This window comes from Heptranchias perlo, chromosome 22 (assembly GCF_035084215.1).
Source record: "Heptranchias perlo isolate sHepPer1 chromosome 22, sHepPer1.hap1, whole genome shotgun sequence".
Classification (NCBI taxonomy): Eukaryota; Metazoa; Chordata; class Chondrichthyes; order Hexanchiformes; family Hexanchidae; genus Heptranchias; species Heptranchias perlo.
In genome coordinates, this window is record NC_090346.1 from 16,368,325 (window position 1) to 16,389,536 (window position 21,212).

The 21,212-nt window shown below is 46.5% G+C and overlaps 1 protein-coding gene across 3 annotated transcripts; it reads right to left on the reverse strand.

Moving 5' to 3' along the window:
- Positions 1 to 46: 46 nt before the first annotated feature.
- ubfd1 (ubiquitin family domain containing 1) lies at positions 47 to 20,739 on the reverse strand. 3 transcript variants are annotated; one of them, XM_068003036.1, is made up of 9 exons: positions 20,668 to 20,711; positions 18,286 to 18,368; positions 15,619 to 15,748; positions 13,163 to 13,450; positions 10,491 to 10,699; positions 9,140 to 9,205; positions 4,762 to 4,867; positions 4,274 to 4,356; positions 47 to 2,449 (listed from the first exon to the last, which is right to left on the reverse strand). In XM_068003036.1, exons 4-9 carry the CDS (start codon positions 13,431 to 13,433, stop codon positions 2,339 to 2,341), a joined length of 846 nt encoding a protein of 281 aa, XP_067859137.1. In that variant the 5' UTR covers positions 13,434 to 13,450; positions 15,619 to 15,748; positions 18,286 to 18,368; positions 20,668 to 20,711; the 3' UTR covers positions 47 to 2,338. The 3 variants fall into 3 exon arrangements, with proteins under 3 accessions (XP_067859137.1, XP_067859136.1, XP_067859135.1); XM_068003035.1 differs by lacking the exon at positions 15,619 to 15,748; XM_068003034.1 differs by lacking the exons at positions 15,619 to 15,748; positions 18,286 to 18,368 and having other exon boundaries at positions 20,668 to 20,739.
- Positions 20,740 to 21,212: the final 473 nt, after the last annotated feature.

A 21,212-nucleotide genomic window follows, 5' to 3' on the forward strand; every position in this document is an offset into this window, starting at 1 on the left:
GATGTTCCACACACAGACCCATAACAGAAGACAGCACAAATCTTAATACTGTAAAGTAACAAACTTTAATTGGCAATAAAGACTAGTCTTTAGAATTAAACATTGGGCTAACTAATGGTCAGCACTAAAATCGGAAGCAGTGCAACTCTCAAACCAAGTCAACTCCCTCATTTCGAAAGATACTGGGGTGCTTGAATCACACATTCTGCAAGTTAAGTGGTATTAAAAGCTGCATGACCCTTCACAATCTACTAACCCAGTGTCAGTTTGTGCACATGGGGAAAACTCCCGAACAGGGCAGAGATTTTTTTTTGTAAAAAGATGGCATATTACATTGAAATATTGCACCTCCTTTCATGGTTATCAGGTCTAAGATCTATAAATTTATCAAACTCATTAATAAATCAAAAAATTTCACAACTTTTAATTTATCTATTTATACTCATCCAAGTAAGGATATCAGTGATTAGAAACTGCACACTATTCCACTTATTGCCACCGGTGCCAATATTCAGTACTAGTACAGTACAGAGTAAAGCTCTCTCCACACTATCCCAAACACTCCCAGGGCAGGTACAGCACGGGTTAGATACAGAGTAAAGCTCCCTCTACACTGTCCCATCAAACACTCCCAGGGCAGGTACAGCACAGGTTAGATACAGAGTAAAGCTCCCTCTACACTGTCCCAAACAGTTGTTGTCAGCCACATTCTGAAAGTGAATAGACGGTCCAAGCCACTCCGTCTCTGATGAGAAGTTTACAGGGTTGAAAACTAGCTCCCTTTTCAACAACTCAAATATAACAGAGTAAATTACAGAGCACACAAGCTGAAACCCTATACACCCCCATGATACCAATGCCCATAGTCCTGCATGAAGTGAAAGATACTAGTCGGATTTGACAAATTGGTCGGTGTTCTATTCTGGTTTCAAGAATACTCAGAAGTTTGCTTGGCATGAGGCCTGGGGGGGGGGGGGGGGGGGAGGAGAAATTGGGTAGTTTTGAAGCTATTTTAAAACGTGCAATCGCCTTTTACTCACAGTTCAACTGACTACTGTCCTGGCCACATGCAAGCTTCTAACTTTACAATGAGGACACGAATAGACAGGATAGCCCACAGAAGAGAAGAGGTGCTTATGGCACTGGAGTGAGGAGCCTTCAACCCCAAAAGCATAAATAACAAACACTTTCTCCTCAATCAGCTTCCCATCCAGGGGCACCAAGGTAAACCTGCTATCCACCTGGAACAAGTGGGCTCAATACAGAAGGCAAGGCGGGGGGTGGGGGGAGAAATGCACAAACTTTTCAAAACTTCTAGACAAAGCTGAAATGCTTTGTGACTTGTCCCCTCGTCTCTTTCCCCTCTTCCCTCCCCCATCCCCAGAAACTGAAACCAGTGAAGTGGAAATGGTCATACAGCTTTAAATGGGTACCGCGTTATGGCAACAAGGTGAAGTCACTCGTCGCGTACAGTACTATTACATGGTTCACCCAAATATGGTTTTATTGGCTCTCAACACAAATTAGTGGAAGTACAGTGGGTTCTGCTTAATTGCAGTGTCAGGCCGGGGGAAACTCTTTATGCAATTATCTAGTAAAGCCAGTTAGAAAGCAACGAGAAGATGGCAGACAAACAGAACTGACTGCGCACCATTTCCTCCCTGTGCTCTCCCTTTTGCCTGGGAGTCCCCTGCAAACAAGGCAAGTCGGAACGGTCATCCAGGCAATGCGCAAACAAGTAAAGGGCGACTGGGTAGATATTTAAATACAAGGCAACCGATCGTAAGACGTCCTGACAACAGACGCATGATGAAAGCTTGTTTATAGAAATAAACATTCCACAGTTAAGCTTTATACAAGGTGGGTATAACAGATCCACACGCAGATAATAGGGGGAGCAGGCAGTTGAGAAGAGGCGTACAAGTAAGTAGAGCCCCACTGCACTGTGTTATACAGACACGGCTCTGGATGCAAGTTAAAAACAAACCTAGGTTGGGAGGTTATCCATGTTACAGCAGATATAATAAAATGCTTCTAGTGTTTCACCGGCAGGTAATTTTGTGGCTTTTACAGAACTTCTTGAATAATTTGGAGTTTTCCTTCTTCGAAACGGTATTTTTTTTATATTTGAAGTTCACAAGTAAAGTCAGATCGGACATACTGTCCAGCTCCTGGTGAGGATCTTCAACATATTTTTTTAAAATCTATATCATCGTTGGCATCTTCCAGGGGAGGGGGAGGGGGAGGAAGAAATACAATCCAGTACATGAGAGTTCCAATCAGTTTTATAGTCCTTTGGTTTCAGTCTATCCTTCAACTGCCAGAAGTGGAGGCATATTCAAAAATACTGCCATTTGCCAAGGACTGTATCTTTGATTGCATCAACATACTGCGCAGGCACCCAGTAAACCCAATAGTACGAAGCTTCGGTGGGACCCAGCTGAAATGCCTGGAAAGGGAAAGGAATAAGAATGAAGGGAGATCAGAACTGCAACAGCGACACATCGCTAATCAACAGTGGTCCCTCTTTACAGCCACAAGAATAAGAGGCTTGTATTTATACAACATCCTGTGCCACATAAAACATCTCAAAACACTTCAAGTACATTGAATTACCTTGAAGTGCAAAGACTGGTGTTTCGCAGGCAAACACAGCATGCAGTTTGCAAAGAGCAAGATTCCATAGACATCAACGTGCTGAACGACCAGTTCATTTGTTCTTGCAGGTGTTGAGTGAGGAACATTGACCAGGACACCAGGAGAGCTAGGTCCTCTTCCTTGAATAGTGCTGTGGGGTCTTTTACATCCACCTGAACCACTTAAGTATTTTGTCAAGGCCTCTAACGTCTTAACTGCAATGACAGAAAACCCAGCCCCTCGCCCAGCCCAAAAATCGGGACAAAATGTCCCCCCTACCAACCAAAAAAGCCAAGAATCTTGGGACATGCCCGTTAACGGTGTGACTCTTGCACTGGAAATCAAACTGACATTCTTAGGGGCTACCTTTCCTCATCTACTCGCCCCTTCCTCCTATAATGTAAAGGCTTTTAAAACCCAAACTTGGTGTCAACTAGGTACTGCTTCCTGGTTTTCTTTGACCATTTTTTGTGAATCTTGGTTGTTCAAGAGAATGGGACTGAGTCTCCCTCCAACCTTTCCTTCCCATCGCAGTGTGACTGTGATCAGGAGTTTGGAGGCAGTGAAGGAGTGTTGGAGCTGCAGTCAATTGTGGCACCATTCAAGAAAGTTTTTAAACTCTTACAATATGGGTATTGATTGGTGATTGTCACACAGAGTTGTCACTAGCCAGGAACACAATGTAATTAATTACAGATTAGCAGAGAAGGCTTTAGACTTTGACGATGCAAACAGCTTCTCGTTCACAAGCTGCGAAGGTCTGCAGCTCAGGTCATGGATAAAGCCTGCGTTGGTGCACGTTCCCCCTCATAGCTGCTCACAGGTTTGGGAGCAGTTGTCCACATTGCCATTGCAGACATGAGGGAGGCAAAGAAAAGAGATGGCAAGAGCTAGGCTGTGTGGAAATTTCACTCCTGTGTAATTGCCCTACCCGCTCGTAACCACGGCATCTCCTGCAATGGCATCTCTTTCCGCCCCTCACACTGGTACCTCAGACGCCCCCAAGGATATCTTTGGCCCCTCTTTTCCTCATCTACCCGCTGTCCCTCGGCGACATCCTCTGAAGATAAGGGGTCAGCTTCCACATGTACGCTGACACCACCCAGCTCTACCTCACTACCATCTCTCCACCCACCCCCCACTGCCTCTTGTCACACTGCTTGTCCAACATTCAGTCTTGGATGAGCTGCAACCTCTCCCAGCTAAACACTGGAATGACCAAAGCCATGGTCTTCATCCGTCACAAATGATGTCTCCTCACCATTGACTCCACCTCCTCCCTGGCCAAGTTGAATCAAACTATTTGCATCTCAACATCCTATTCGACCTCCAAGTCGAACTTCCATAGCCTCTCCATTACAAAGACCGCCTACTTCTACCTCTGTACCATCACCCGCTCTGCCCCACCTCAGCCCAGCTGCCACCCAAACCCTCATCCATGGTTTTGTTCTGCCAGACTCCAATACCCCACCGGCCGACCTCCCATCCTCCATAAACTTCAGCTCATCCAAAACTTTGCTGCCCACCCCCCCACACCCATCCAGCATCAAGTCGCACCCAACCCTTGCACTTGTCCTCGCCAATATTTATAGACCCCTGCCTCGTCCAATCACAAGGCACTGGTCTCAGTACTCACCATCATGTGATAATCTTCATGTTCTTCAATAGGTTCACTGATCACATTTTTGATCGAGCCCATAGGGATTTTCTCTGTTCTCTCTGTTGAAAATAAAAAAGTCACACCATAGAATCTTACAGCACAGGAAGCGCCATTTGGCCCATCGTGCCTGTGCCAGCTCTTTGAAACAGCTATCCAATTAGTCCAACTCTTTCTCCATAGCCCTGCAATCATTTCCTTTTCAAGTATATATCCAAATTACCTTTTGAGGAAGAAGAAACCAGCTCCAACAAAGCCCACTTAACCCCAGATAGTGTGGGGTCCGGGGAGGAGAACACTTCCCAGCCACCTTCCCCTGCAACAACTTACATTTATATGGCGCCTGATGACTCGCCTCCCTCAGAGATTGAACGAACCAGGGTGAACCTGTGGCATTGTATATATGGCAGCTGCAAGGAGTGTGATCAATGAATCAAAGGAACTTAAGTGGTGTCTGTAAAACTCACCCTTGGTTCCAATCCAGATCTGGTCTTGCTCCAGTTTGAAGGTTAACCTGACTTTTCCACTTGACTTGTTGTACATGCCAGCTAATGGTACACTCGGTAAGCGTTCCTGCAGAGAGTTCAGAGGGCAGCGGTTACCAACACAACAGGGAGCAGGGAGGCACGGATTGAGGGTTTCAGACTAATTGAGGAATTAAGTCACCTTGGCCACTAGGAGGGCCAAACTGCACCTAAACACACACTAGTTGACTGTCATTTACACAGCCTCCAAGGACAGCCGTAGGCAATTAAAAGTGTAACACTGGTGCAATGCAGGCTACTTTGAAGTGGAGGATAAACAGTGTAGAGGGAACTTTACTCTGTATCTGACCCGTGCTGTACTTGCCCTGGGAGTGTTTGATGGGACAGTGTAGAGGGAGCTTTAAGAACATAAAAACATAAGAAATAGGAGCAGGAGTAGGCCAGAAGGCCCCTCAAGCCTGCTCCGCCATTCAATTAGATCACGGCTGATCTTCGACCTCAACTCCACTTTCCCATCTGATCCCCATAGCCCTTGATTCCCTTAGAGTCCAAAAATCTATCGATCAGAGTCTTGAATAAACTCAACAACTGAGCACCCACAGCCCTCTGGGGTAGAGAATTACAAATATTCACGACCGAGTGAAGAAATTTCTCCTCATCTCAGTCCTTAATGTCTGACCCCTTAACCTGAGACTATGACCCCTAGTTCTTGACTCTTCAGCCAGGGAAAACAGCTTCTCAGCATCCAACCCATCAAGCCCTCTAAGAATTTTATATGTTTCAATGAGATCACCTCTCATTCTTCTAAATTCCAGAGAGTATAGGCCAATATACTCTGCATCTAACCTGTGCTGCACTTGTCCTGGGAGTGTTTGATGGGGAGAGCTTTACTCTGTATCTAACCCTGTAACAGCAGAAGCAGCATGCTATAGACAGAGCTAAGTGATCCCACAACCAATGGATCAGATCAAAGCTCTGTAGTCCTGCCACATCCAGTTGTGAATGGTGGTGGACAATTAAACAACTAATGGGAGGAGGAGGTTCAGTGAACATCCCCATCCTCAATGATGGCAGAGTCCAGCACGCAAGTGCAAAAGACAAGGCTGAAATGTTTGCAACCATCTTCAGCCAGAAGTGAGGAGTGGATAATCCATCTCAGCCTCCTCCTGAGATCCCCACCATCACAGAAGCCAGTCTTCAGCCAATTCGATTCACTCCACGTGATATCAAGAAATGGCTGAGTGCATTGGATACAGCAAAGGCTATGGGCCCCGACAACATCCTGGCTGTAGTGCTGAAGACTTGTTCTCCAGAACTAGCCTCGCCTCCAACCAAGCTGTTCTAGTACAGCTACAACACTGGCATCTACCAAACAACGTGAAAAATTGCCCAGGTATGTCCTGTCCACAAAAAGCAGGACAAATCCAATAGAGTCATAGAGTTATACAGCACGGATAGAGGCCCTTCGGCCCATCGTGTCTGCGCCGGCCATCAGCCCTGTCTACTCTAATCCCATATTCCAGCATTTGGTCCGTAGCCTTGTATGCTATGGCGTTTCAAGTGCTCATCCAAATGCTTCTTGAATGTTGTGAGGGTTCCTGCCTCCGCAACCCTCTCAGGCAGTGAGTTCCAGACTCCAACCACCCTCTGGGTGAAAAAGTTCTTTCTCAAATCCCCTCTAAACCTCCCGCCTTTTACCTTGAATCTATGTCCCCTTGTTATAGAACCCTCAACGAAGGGAAAAAGCTCCTTAGTATCCATCCTATCTGTGCCCCTCATAATTTTGTACACCTCAATCATGTCCCCCCTCAGCCTCCTCTGCTCCAAGGAAAACAAACCCAATCTTCCCAGTCTCTCTTCATAGCTGAAGCGCTCCAGCCCTGGTAACATCCTGGTGAATCTCCTCTGCACCCTCTCCAAAGCGATCACATCCTTCCTGTAGTGTGGCGACCAGAACTGCACACAGTACTCCAGCTGTGGCCTAACCAGTGTTTTATACAGCTCCATCATAACCTCCTTGCTCTTATATTCTATGCCTCGGCTAATAAAGGCAAGTATCCCATATGCCTTCTTTACCACCTTATCTACCTGTTCCGCCGCCTTCAGGGATCTGTGAACTTGCACACCAAGATCCCTCTGACCCTCTGTCTTGCCTAGGGTCCTCCCATTCATTGTGTATTCCCTTGCCTTGTTAGTCCCTCCAAAGTGCATCACCTCGCACTTTTCCAGGTTAAATTCCATTTGCCACTGTTCCGCCCATCTGACCAACCCATCTATATCGTCCTGCAGACTGAGGCTATCCTCCTCACTATTTACCACCCTACCAATTTTTGTATCATCAGCGAACTTACTGATCATACCTTTTACATTCATATCCAAGTCATTAATGTAGACCACAAACAGCAAGGGACCCAGCACCGATCCCTGTGGTACCCCACTGGCCACAGGCTTCCAGTCACAAAAACAACCTTCGACCATCACCCTCTGCCTTCTCCCACTAAGCCAGTTTTGTATCCAAAGTGCCAAGGCACCCTGGATTCCATGGGCTCGTACCTTCTTGGCCAACTACCGCCCCATCAGTCTATTCTCAATCAGCAGCAAAGTGATGGAAGGTGTCGTCGACAGTGCTATCAAGCGACACTTACTCACCAATAACCTGCTCACTGATGCTCAGTTTGGGTTCTGCCAGGACCACTCGGCTCCAGACCTCATTACAGCCTTGGTCCAAACATGGACAAAAAAGCTGAATTCCAGAGGTGAGGTGAGACTGACCTCCCGTGACATCAAGGCACCATTTGACCGAGTGTGGCATCAAGGAGCCCTAGTAAAATTGAAGTCAATGGGAATCGGGGAAAAACCCTCCAGTGGCTGGCATCATACCTAGCACAAAGGAAGATGGTGGTGGTTGTTGTTGGAGGCCAATCATCTCAGCCCCAGGACATTGCTGCAGGAGTTCCTCAGGGCAGTGTTCTAGGCCCAACCATCTTCAGCTGCTTCGTCAATGATCTTCCCTCCGTAATAAGGTCAGAAATGGGGATGTTCACTGATGATTGCAGTGTTCAGTTCCATTCGCAACCCTTCAGATAATGAAGCAGTCCAAGCCCGCATGCAGCAAGACCTGGACAACATCCAGGCTTAGACTGATAAGTGGCAAGTAACATTCACGCCAGACAAGTGCAATGACCATCTCCAACAAGACAGAGTCTAACCACTTCCCCTTGATATTCAATGGCATTACCATCACCGAATCCCCCACCATCAACATCCAGGGGGTCACCATTGACCAGAAACTTAACTGGACCAGCCATATAAATACTGTGGCTACAAGAGCAGGTCAGAGGCTGAGTATTGTGTAGCAAGTGACTCACCTCCTGACTTCCCAAAGCCTTTCCACCACCTACAAGGCACAAGTCAGGAGTGTGATGGAATACTCTCCAATTGCCTGGATGAGTGCAGCTCCAACAACACTCAAGAAGCTCGACACCATCCAGGATAAGGCAGCCCGCTTAATTGGCACCCCATCCGCCACCCTAAACATTCACTCCCTTCACCACTGACGCACCGTGGCTGCAGTGTGTACCATCTACAAGATGCACTGCAGCAACTCACCAAGGCTTCTTTGATAGCACCTCCCAAACCCGCGACCTCTACCACCTAGAAGGACAAGGGCAGCAGGTGCATGGGAACACCACCTGCACGTTTCCTTCCAAGTCACACACCATCCCGACTTGGAAATATATCAGCCGTTCCTTCATTGTTGCTGGGTCAAAATCCTGAAACTCCCTACCTAACAGCACTGTGGGAGAACCGTCACCACAGGGACTGCAGTGGCTCACCACCACCTTCTCAAGAGCAATTAGGGATGGACAATGAACGCGGCCTTGCTGGAGACGCCCAAATCCCATGAACGAATAAAAAAAACCCGTGCTTTACTTGCGTTTGCTGGGGCAATGGTCAGTGTTTTTATTGGCGGTAAAGGATCAGCGCCGATGGTGGACTACTCGGCCAGTAACTTTTTTCATCTCCCTCAATCTGCCGGGAGGCTCCGGGGTCTTTGAATCGGCAACAGGAACTCACCTATTCCAGGTTCTCAAACACCATGATCTGAAACGTCATGGATTGCAGATCTTTTATGTCCACCTGAAAGGGTAGACGGGGCCTCAGTTTAACATCTCATCTGAAAGACGGCACTGGGAGTGTCAGCCTGGATTATGTACTCAAGTGTCTGTAGTGGGACTTGAACCCATGATCTTTAACTCAGGAGAGTGTGCTGCCCACTGAGCCACAGCTGGCACATAAAGTGCAAAAGTTCCACCGAAAGCACAGCGAAAGTCGAATGCAGCCGCTCGAATCCACTTACCTTAACTCCTTTAATGGACGGCATGATGTCCTCTGGTTTCCCTTTGTCTAATACTTTCCTGTGTTGCTAAAAAAAGGAAGCAAACATCAGCTTTTAAAGAAACCAGAGGGCAGGATACATGTTCAGCAAACTCACTGGCAGAACTCCTGCCTGATTATTCTCCCAGTAACAGATGCACATGTTTTACTGCATTCACAGAACACCCACCTGGGGGAATTGAAGGAACACTGCAACGTACAGCACCAGGAAAGGTCTACCTGATCAGTCCTTAAGTTCAACAAATCGCACAGCCTATACTGTTTCTCAAACACTACCCTCACCAAAATACTATCTGACACCCCCTCGAATTTCCGCCCAGCCCCCCCTCATCTGTGTGAAGTCGTTAAATCAGAACTTGAGTGTTCTCCTTCCCTCTTCTGAGTCCTGGGTACAGAGTTTGTGGTTTATTGGGGTTCAGTTTATCTGTACCCCTCAGAATCTTGAAGCCTTCAGTGAGGAGTGGAGGGAGATAATTAAGTTCTGCTCACTCCCCAAAAGGCTGGGAGGGGGGGGGGGGGGGGGGGGTCAATTGAAATTTTCAAGACTGAGAACAATTGAATTTTGTTGGGTAAGGACATTGAGGGATATGTGGCAAAGGCAGATAAATGGGGTCGCGGTACAGATCAGCCATGATCTGACTGAATGGCGGAACAGGCTCAAGGGGCTGAATGGCCTCCTCCTGCTAAGAACATAAGAAATAGGAGCAGGAGTAGGCCATACGGCCCCTTGAGCCTGCTCCGCCATTCAATATCATGGCTTATCTTCGACCTCAACTCCACTTTCCCGCCCGATCCCATAGCCCTTGATTCCCTTATAGAGTCCAAAAATCAATCTATCTATCTATCTCAGCCTTGAATGTACTCAATGACTCAGCATCCACAGCCCTCTGGGGTAGAGAATTCCAAAGATTTACAACTCTCAGTGAAGAAATTCCTCATCTTAAGTGGCCAACCCTTTATCCTAAGGCCATGCCCAGCCAGGGGGAACAGCCTCTCAGCATCTACCCTGTCAAGTTCTCTCAGAATCTTATGTTTCAATGAGATCACCTCTCATTCTTCTAAACTCCAGAGAGTATAGGCCCATTCTACTCAATCTCTCCGCTCAGGAACCAATCTAGTGAACTTTTGTTGCACCGCCTCTAAGGCAAGTATATCCATCCTTAGATAAGGAGACCAAAACTGTACACAGTACTCTAGGTGTGGTCTCACCAAAGCCCTGTACAATTGTGTAACAGGTTCAAGGGGCTGAATGGCCTTCTCCTGTTCCCGTGTTGCCCTGTTCCAATGCTGATTATTTTACATATGGCACTTACCTTTTGCCTACATAGAGGTTCCTTTTTGGGCTCTTCAGCTTTGGCCTCTTGCTGTACCACCTCCTTTGGTGTGTTTACTGCTAGAACGTCATTAATCGTCGATCCGATCACCATTATTTTTGCACCATTTGTGACTTTAATTTCACGTAAAGTTTTGTCTTCCTGGAGCAGCCCCTTGTACATGACTTTTTGCATAGCAGGAGTGAGGCCTGACAAGAGGAAGAAAAGAGCATTGATCTTAATCGAGGCTCTTTGAACAACTAGCTTAGATGTTAGTCACTATTGGGCCAGTGACAGGGATCAGAGTCTGCAAAAGTTCGAGTTATGCAAGTCCGTGAACCAGTGGGAAAAATCTCTCTCTCACTCCCTCTATTAATCCTTCCCCCTTCTCTCCCCTCCCAAGTCTCTCTACCTCACCCTTCTCCAGTCAGAGATGGTCCAGAGGCCACTCACTGTGAAACTGTGTAATCAGAAAAGTAAACAAGGCAGAGGGACCCTCCCTTCTTGGCATAGATTGGATCAGGAACACACCGGATTCGGGCTGAGGGAGGGAGGGAGGGGAAAAGAGGAGAACAGGGGACAGGCAGATGTAAATCAGCACCCCGATATACTGGGGCACATTTGCATTTTTGTAAACTCGAACTGTGATTTCTCCTATCAAATGAGGGTGGGAGCCCTGGGTCAAATGTCCCCTCCCTGACCCAGGGCGCTGCATTCCTACAATCCTGATTAACATTTGGTAACTGGACACAAACTAGGGTTCAAACCTGCGGCTCAGTCACTTTCTTAACCAGACGAACCATCCGGTGAAAGCTAAAGGCAAGTGAACTGTTACTTAAATGTACTTCATTTATAATTCCGAGGGTGGGAAAAGATTGAGAACAGGGTTGCAAACACTGATTGTGTGGGGCCCTATTTAAATTCACATCCCACCAAGTTTGAAGGGCGGCTGACTGTATATCAATCACTAATGGACAATATGGTCGAGCAGGGAGAAAAGCTCCACAAGAGTGTCGTACATCCACGCCAATAAGAGGACAGCACACAGAATATGGAAGATTGCAGTTGATACTGCAGCACTGTTATGCCACAGTAAAGGTTTATATAATGTACCAAATTAATGATCACGTCAAAATTAATTCCAATTGTAATTATAAATTTTTTTTCAAAAAATTGTTCATTTGGACATTCAAAGATATTCAACACAGGTTAGGTAGAGTAAAGCTCCTTTTATACTGTCCCAAACACTCCCAGGGCAGGTACAGCACGGGTTAGACACAAAGTTCCTCTATTCTGCTCAGTATCGAGGGCAATTAGGGATGGGCAATAAATGCTGGCCTCGCCAGCGACGCCCACATCCCGTGAACGAATAAAAAAAAAGTATCATAATAACAGTGTAGAGGGAGCTTTACTCTGTATCTAACCCATGCTGTACCTGCCCTGGGAGTGTTTGATGGGACAGTGTACAGGGAGCTTTACTCTGTATCTAACCTGTACTGTACCTGCCCTGGGAGCGTTTGATGGGACAGTGTAGAGGGAGCTTTACTCTGTATCTAACCCGTGCTGTATCTGCCCTGGGAGTGTTTGATGGGATAGTGTAGAGGGAGCTTTACTCTGTATCTAACCCGTGCTGTACCTGCCCTGGGAGTGTTTGATGGGATAGTGTAGAGGGAGCTTTACTCTGTATCTAACCCGTGCTGTACCTGCCCTGGGAGTGTTTGATGGGACAGTGTACAGGGAGCTTTACTCTGTATCTAACCCGTGCTGTACCTGCCCTGGGAGAGTTTGGGCCAATATAAAAAAGGAACTTGACTAACATTTCCATTTACCTCAACAGTGACTCAAGGTCTTTGAGTGAGTGAGAATATAGTGCAATTTAATATAGAATTATCAGCATTTTGCGCTGTATATTAGTGCCAACATCTAGACTATTATTGTTCAAATCTGTTTTGTCACAGAAAAAAAATCCCTTTAGCCCTTCAACCTGGGCTGGATTCAAACCCTACCACCAAAAACTGTTTTAAGCCAGAGAACCATTCAGCAATCTGCAAGTTTATTTATAGGAGGTAAATAAATTTCAATTTTTTTCTGATGTAGAAAATCCAACTGGTTCAATAGTTCTTGGCGGAGGAGGGGAGACAAGATTGCACAGGTGTCGGAGACCTAAAAGAAAACAGTGGGAAGACCGTGGGACCGAAACGCTGTAATACCAGTTTCCTGCCACTAGAGAGGGGAGCTCTTTCCACATTCATACAAGATAGTCACTAATAAATCCAAGAGAGAATTCAGAAGAAACTTCACCACCCAGACTGGTAAGAATGTGCAACTCACTGGAGTAGTTGAGGCAAATAGCATAGATGCCTTTAAGGGGAAGCTAGATAAGTACATGAGGGAGAATAGAATAGGTAATGCTGATAGGACGAAATGAAGTAGGGTGAGAGGAGGCCCATGTGGAACAAACACCGGCATAGACCATTTAGGTCCGTTTCTGTGTTGTAAATTCGATATAATTCTGGGTTATTAGTGGCGGAAACCTGAGACTCCAGCATTTCTCCCAGTGCCATTGTCATGCAGAATAGCACCGCTCCTCTCGCCTATTCAATTCTCAACTCGAGTCAGAACGGCTTGCGGTGGGAAAGGTAACAGGGACCCATCCTCCCAGTAAAACGCACCTGTGAGTGAGTGAATCTTTTCTTTCAGACTGGCTCCTGTACTATCCAGTGGAACTCTCAGATCATATTTGTTTTTGTTCCAAATAATTTTCAGATCTACCATTTCCTTTCCGGCATCCGACTCCCCACCATTGCTGACCGAAGTTTGAGGGACTGAGTCTTCGTTCTCCATTTGTTCGGTCAGTAAGGATTGAGCGTCCCCTTCACCGGCAGTCCCACAGCTTGGTTTCTCTTTCTGAACTGGTATGTCCGTGCAGGTCTCTGTTTCCATTCCACCAGTGTCTGCCCCTGCAATTAAGCATTAAAAGAAAACTTTTTACGGTTAATTATTTTTGAGTGGCAGCATTTATAATTTATCTAGAAAATATTAAAAATCTTATGTCTGCATGCACTTCCTGTTTATAAAATCTTACTTCCTTATGTAAACCGCCATTACATCCTCCCACCATTAGTAGTGCTGTAAGACCTCAGTTTTGCATCTCCCAGCTCCTCGGTCTGTACTGCAGAGAAATTCCTTTGCTCCAACTAACTACTTCTTGGCTTTTCAAATTGCCTTTAAGTTTTAACTACATTTAACGGTGAAAAAATTAAATTTACAAAATGTATAAAAATAAGAACAGAATGGATGACTTTAAAATATGGCCTGCATTATGTCTGTGCACCCTGGTCCAATATCCCCATCCCTGTGCTCAATCCCACAGGTGCGTTTTTCTGGGAGATGGGTCCCTGTTACCTTTCCCACCACAAGAGATTAACTAGTACTTTATATTTTTCACCCACTGCTACCATCACCACAAGCTTCATTCCCAAATAAAATTTTAAAAATCGACTGCAAATTAGTTTTTGTTATTAACTAATGCTGCTACACAATCAGTTGGCAGGCCCAGGATGAGGGTCTCTGATATGTAACTTTCCTCACCCAACTTACCTCCAAAAATAGCCAAAGATCAATACACTGGGTGCAGGAGCACAGACCCACAAATACAAACTGGGGTCCCACCACTCCACCCAGCTCAAGGGGTGAACAGTAACCACCTTGTGCAGGTACAGAACTGTGAAGCTGGCAAAATATAAAGTTCCTTCTCTGCAGCAAATACTAGCCCAAGTCACTATTAATCTATAATGTATTGAAGTTCTTACATTTGCATGCACTTTCCATCTACAAAACATTATTTACTAGTCACAGTTTGTCTCAACTTTTCCATTATAAATTCCTATGTAAACTTATCACGCTGTAATTACTCTCTCCTGTCAGTGGTGACACTTAGTGTCTTTTCTTGCGTCACCCAGCACCTGCAGTGAAACTCCTACGCTCCAATCAAATCTACTGCTTCATTTTCCAAATTGAGGTAACTTTTGCTATTTAACTATAAATATGAAATCAAAGTATTAATTATAAAAATAAGGATAGAATGTACAACTTTAAAATGGTGACTGAATGCCATCTGTACGTCCTGGTCCTATTATCTCCAGGCCACAATAGTCCCAGTGATATTACACGGAACCTGTTCCTTATTAAAAAGGGACAGTCAGCCACAAACAAAAATACAAAATATTAGAGGGTGCTGATTGAGAAGGTAAGATTCAGTCCACTAACGGCAAGATATGATTTGTACTTCACCGCTTTAGATCTAGCTCTAGATAACAAACGGGAAGCGCTCAATGGCGACAGAAATGAAAGGTGTTCCATTCCGCATCCCGGTGAGCACAAGAAAAAGATTTGGAGTGTAAGTAAACATGAGGCAGAGTACCCACTGGGTAAATACTGCAGAGGATTCAATACTCAGCATCGCAGATCGGAAAGGTTTCAGATTCCACCCCCATCTATGCTGAGTTAGTGGATCTCACCCAGGGCAAGGACATGGGTTCTACAATTGGCCTCAGTGCCCCAAATCTTTCACTGGGCAGTACCAGCCACGCAGGACTGGAGCATGTAGTACAGTCTGGTGCTCCTTCACATAAAGTGTTAGAGATCCCACGACACAATCTGATGAAAAAAATCAGGAGATCTCGTGTTCTGCTGACCCACATTTGTCCCTCAACCAACACCACAGATCAGTCGGTTATTCAATTCACTGCCATTTGTGAGTCATTGCCAGAGCAGAATGGCTGCTCGGTTTGCCTATATGACAGTCACTATAAGTAATTCACTGTGTGAACGTCCCTTCAAACATTTCAATTACTTGACAGGCACAGTATGAAGCAAGTGTTTTTCTGATCACTCTGCAGCAAGACACATGCTGGACAGAGTGTGAACAGACACCAGGTGAGGACAGAGCCAGGCTCGCTGCAATAGCTCTCATTGAGGAATAGCCTGCTGACATGCACTCTCGCATTAACAATTAGTCAGTATAAGAGAAGTATACCCTATTTTTTGGGCAACGGTAGACAGCTCCCCTGTAGTCACCTGCAGACACTTCTCAAACACAATCTACCTCCTAATACTCAGTGCTTACTCGAGAATCTAATCCAGTAGCAGCAAGCAAGGAGACATCGTCTATTGACGAAATCCCACCGGTCACTTTGCAACAGCAGAGAACAGCTGCTCTCCGTAAGCTGAAAACATTCAGTGTCAGACTTTCTTTCCTGTTTAAATGAAATAAAAACTAATTTAGTTCTTGAAACAAATGATCAATGAACTTCCTTAAGCACAAAAGGGTGGTGGGGGGGCATTGTTTAATATTATCTCGTAATACAAGCTCAAGGAGAATTTATGTGTACATTATTTTAACATGGTCGTAAATCAATTTGTCAACTGTTTATAAAGCAGAGTTTTGCACAAAGGTGCACGCACTACCAGAGAGAATTAAGTTGGGTTCAAGGCCCACTCCAGGACACCAGTTCATTATCACAGCTGACACTCCAGTGCAGTACTGAGGGTACTGCTGTACTGCACTGTTGGAGGTGGTGTGCTTCAGATGAGTCATGAAACAGAGGGCCCTTCCATCGATTTGGGTGGCTGTTACAGATCCCCAGCAACGTTTGAAGAGCAGGAAGTTCTGTTATCCTGACCAACATTCTATCGTTGAACCAAAGTCACCAAAAACTTATTAAAGTGGCTTTAAGAAAGGGTCTTTTAAAATTCTCCATGCTCATGTTCAAATCCCTCCATCGCCTCGCCCATCCCTATCTCTATCTCTGTAATCTCCTCCAGTCCTACAAGTCCGAGATCTCCGCGCTCCTCCAATTCGGGCCTCTTGCACATCCCCAATTTCCTTCGCTCCACCATTGGCAGCCGTGCCTTCAGCTGCCTGGACCCTAAGCTCTGGAATTCCCTCCATAAACCTCTCTACTAAGCTTTTGGTCACATGTCCTAATATCACGTGGCTCGGTGTCAAGTTTTGTTTGATAATCACTCCTGTGAAGCGCCTTGGGATGTTTTACTACGTTAAAAGGCGCTATGTAAATGCAAATTGTTCATTTTGAAATGAGGGTGAGCAGAAGCGTACTAAATGTTATTGTGTGCAATGTGGATGCACTATGCAAGTGGTGGATGTCAGCTTCGGGACTGCAAGAACGGGGGCTAAGGGGCATTTTTCTCACCGGCTTCCTTCAGTAATCGAGTACTCATGGCATCAGAGTCCAGGGACTTTTCCACTTTTGAGCTCCACCAATCCTTCTTCATCTACAGTTATCCTTTCTAACCAGGAAAGACTAAAACAGGCTGGGGCTCTTGTCTCTAGAAAAGAGGCTGAGGGGTGACCTGATAGAGGTCTTTAAGATTTTGAAAGGGTTTGATGTGGAAACATCTTCTCTATGTGTACCCTTTGTGGGGGAGTCCAGAACTAGGGGTCATAAACATAAGATAGTCACTAATAAATCCAATAGGGAATTCAGAAGAAACTTCTTTTCCCAAAGAGTGGTGAGAATGTGGAACTCGCTACCACAAGGAGTAGTTGAGGCAAATAGCATAGATGCATTTAAGGGGAAAGGGTATGCTGATGGGGTTGGATGAAGTAAGGCTCATGTGGAGCACAAACACTGGCATAGACCAGTTGGGCTGAATGGCCTGTTTCTGTGCTGTAGACTCGATGTAATTAATTGCTCCCCGTCCTCCCCTCCTCTTCTTTCATTCCCACTACTACATTATTCTGTGAAAACCCTCAATATCATCACTTCTCCTTCATCCTCCATAGAATTTCCTTCTTCATCTCCAATCGGCCCAATCTTTAACTGTTCCTTTACTTGTTTATAAAATCCTTTACTATTCCCTTTTGTCTGCTCGTAGCCTTTCTAATCTTTGCATCCCCTCTACATTTTCTATATTCAACTTGCTTTCCTACTTTATTGGGCCTAGATTTGTCATATGCCTCTTTAAGTCTCATTTTAATTTCTCTAACCATCCAAGGAACTCCAGTTTTTGCTACACTACCTTTACTTCTTGTGGGAATATTTCTCGTCTACACCCTAATCATCTCCGGTTTGAATGCTCCCTATTGTTTGTGCACTGTCTTTTTTTGCCAAGCTTTATCTGTGTTAGTTCTCTTCTAATCTCATTGAAACTGACTACCTCCCCCCACCCCCACCCCAGTACCTTTATCATTGTTTCCTCTCCTTTTCAATTTTTATATCAAACCTAATTATGTTATGGTCACTATTCTCTTATCTAGTCACCCTCCTTCATTTCCTGATACTAAAATCAACAATACCCTTTTCTTTTTTGGACTTAACATACTGATCCAGGAAGAAATTCTGGACATATTGCAGAACGCTCCACCCTCGTCATTTACATTACTCTCACCCAAGTCTCTCTTTGAATAATTATTCCTTTCCTATGCTCCTTGCACTCTCTTCCTCATCTTGTTCTCTTCCCCCGCCCGCCCACATTTCCCGTGCCATATTAGTTTAAACCCTCCCCGCAAAGCACTCCCAGTGAGGACACTTGACCCACCCTTATTCAGATGAAGCCTGCCCATTCTTTACAGACCATTCCTGCCCCAGGAACCTGAACTCTTCCCCCCCCCCCCACTATCTCTCCAGACATGCAGCTCTTATCCACATGCTAGTTTATATTCTATACTAACAAGCACATGGACATCCCAAGATTACTCCCCCGGAGATCCCGCCTTTCAATCAACCCACTTGCTGGAAGTCCCTTTGCGGGTCTCCAATTCTAACACTACCTATTGGTTCCAAGGTGAACCAAGACTTCTGGCTGTACCGCGACGTCTGGCTGTACCCCTTCCTTCTCCAAAATCTTCTTGCGCTGGAGGGCATCAGCATAAAATACAAAAACAGAGTTAGGTTAGATGCCAGGAAGTAATTCTTGACCAAGAATCACTGACCTCTGGAACAGACCACAAAAGAACATGCAGCAAGTATGGATTCACTGCAGACCTTCCAAAAGGGAGCGGGATGAGTTCCTGAGAGTCAAGGGCATCTCAAGTTACAGAAGGTAAATGGGGGAGTTGGTGTTATTATAGATATAAATCACTGCAATCTCCTGCCATTTCCCAGAAATTTTGTTTCTCTGTTTTCTACCTCTCTGCATGACTTGACAAGAGGCAGTGGCAGATGGTGAATGCAGGCTGCACCATATCTGGGTGGGACAGGCTGGACAGACCAGTTGGTCTTTTCCTGTCTTTTAAAAAAATATATATTGGTAGGGCAAACTGGTTTAGCTCATTGTTGCCTGGATCACAGGTATCCTGTACTGACCATCAACATCAGTCAATTCAGGAGACCGTTTCAGCCTCCCACCTCCTCTCCTCCTTCCTCAACAATCACCAGTTTCTCTTCCTCATTCGTCCCAGTGGGTTAACCACCTTTCAGTGCGTGTAATCACAGAACCCTTCAGCTTCACGAGTGTCGGCCTCTACTCCCAAGCCTCAAGCCTTGAGCTCAACTGCAAGCATCCAACATTTGCTGCACGTGTACCCATATCAAACATGGAAACGCTAGACGGAAAAAGACCAAGGTCCATCTAGTTCACCTTCTACCATCCTGGTAATCGCTGATATAACGATAATGGAATTGTTGATTAATCGTGGCAATCAATCGCGATCAGTGAGTCTCCAACAGACCCAGACATGAGGCAAGGAAACCCCCCGTGGTGGAGAGCTTTGGGAACCATAGGTCCAAAGTCACCCGTTCCTCCCTAGCCTGTTACACTTACCACATCTCAAATTACTTATATACAGTATTCAGAAATATAATTTTCAGAAAGAAATTTATCTATTTTGCATGAATCAGCACAAACTGTTCCCACCAACTCCCATTTATTCCATTGATTTAAAATATCCAGAATCACCCTCATCCTGCACCACTAGTCCCCCACCCCGTTGCACGCTAATCTATTGTGCCCCCCCGTTGCACGCTAATCTATTGTGCCCCCCCGTTGCACGCTAATCTATTGTGCCCCCCCATTGCACGCTAATCTATTGTGCCCCCCCGTTGCACGCTAATCTATTGTGCCCCCCCCGTTGCACGCTAATCTATTGTGCCCCCCCGTTGCACGCTAATCTATTGTGCCCCCCCGTTGCACGCTAATCTATTGTGCCCCCCCCATTGCACGCTAATCTATTGTGCCCCCCCCATTGCATGCTAATCTATTGTGCCCCCCCCATTGCATGCTAATCTATTGTGCCCCCCCCCCATTGCATGCTAATCTATTGTGCCCCCCCCATTGCATGCTAATCTATTGTGCCCCCCCCCCATTGCATGCTAATCTATTGTGCCCCCCCCCATTGCATGCTAATCTATTGTGCCCCCCCCCCATTGCATGCTAATCTATTGTGCCCCCCCCCATTGCATGCTAATCTATTGTGCCCCCCCCCCCCATTGCACGCTAATCTATTGTGCCCCCCCGGTTGCACGCTAATCTATTGTGCCCCCCCCCGTTGCATGCTAATCTATTGTGCCCCCCCCCCCCCATTGCACGCTAATCTATTGTGCCCCCCCCATTGCATGCTAATCTATTGTGCCCCCCCCCATTGCATGCTAATCTATTGTGCCCCCCCCCCATTGCATGCTAATCTATTGTGCCCCCCCCCCATTGCATGCTAATCTATTGTGCCCCCCCCCATTGCATGCTAATCTATTGTGCCCCCCCCCATTGCATGCTAATCTATTGTGCCCCCCCCCATTGCATGCTAATCTATTGTGCCCCCCCCCATTGCATGCTAATCTATTGTGCCCCCCCCCCATTGCATGCTAATCTATTGTGCCCCCCCCCATTGCATGCTAATCTATTGTGCCCCCCCCCGTTGCATGCTAATCTATTGTGCCCCCCCCCCCGGTTGCACGCTAATCTATCGTGCCCCCCCGGTTGCACGCTAATCTATTGTGCCCCCCCCAATTGTACACTAGTCTCTTGCACCCCCCCGGTTCCACATTACTCTCCCCCACTGGGCCTAAGGCCCCGTCCAGCGGCTGCCCGGTGAGGAGAGGCGCCCTGCAGTGAGGATGTCGGTCTGCAGCACCGGTCGGTCCCGTTGGGAGGCCAGTGTCGCGCTGTAGCTGTGCCGGAGCCCCGAGAGCCGCGCTCGATCACAGCCGCTACATACCGTCGCGAGCCGCCATCACCGTCCGTCTAACTCCAGGGCCCGCCGGGAACGCGCTGACTACTTCCGCTTTCCGGACCACTCGCGCCGATGCTGAAATATGATTGGCTGCTGGAGGCGGGGACACATGATTGACGGTGGTTGGGGGCGGGGACATGTGATTGACGGCGGTTGGGGGCGGGGACATGTGATTGACAGCAGCTGGGGGCGGGGACATGTGATTGACAGCAGCTGGGGGCGGGGACATGTGATTGACAGCAGCTGGGGGCGGGGACATGTGATTGACAGCAGCTGGGGGCGGGGACATGTGATTGACAGCAGTTGGAGGCAGGGTCGTGTGATTGACGGCTGTTAGAGGCGTGGCTGCATTTAGGAACAGGAGGAGGCCATTCAGCCCCTTGTGCCTGCTCCGCCATTTGTTAAGGTCATAGCTGATCTGTGATCTAACTCCATATACCTGCCTTTGGCCCATATCCCTTAATACCTTTGATTGCCAAAAAGCTATCTATCTCAGATTTAAATTTAGCAATTGAGCTAGTATCAATTGC

What these genes read in the sequence shown, in the direction of transcription:
- ubfd1 (XM_068003034.1), bottom strand. An exon ending in AAAGATTCACTCACTCACAG is followed by an intron (nt 10,700 to 13,162) that starts GTGCGTTTTACT and finishes TCCTCTTGTCAG; the next exon opens with GCCTCACTCCTGCTATGCAA. An exon ending in GATCTGGATTGGAACCAAGG is followed by an intron (nt 4,357 to 4,761) that starts GTGAGTTTTACA and finishes TATTTTCAACAG; the next exon opens with AGAGAACAGAGAAAATCCCT.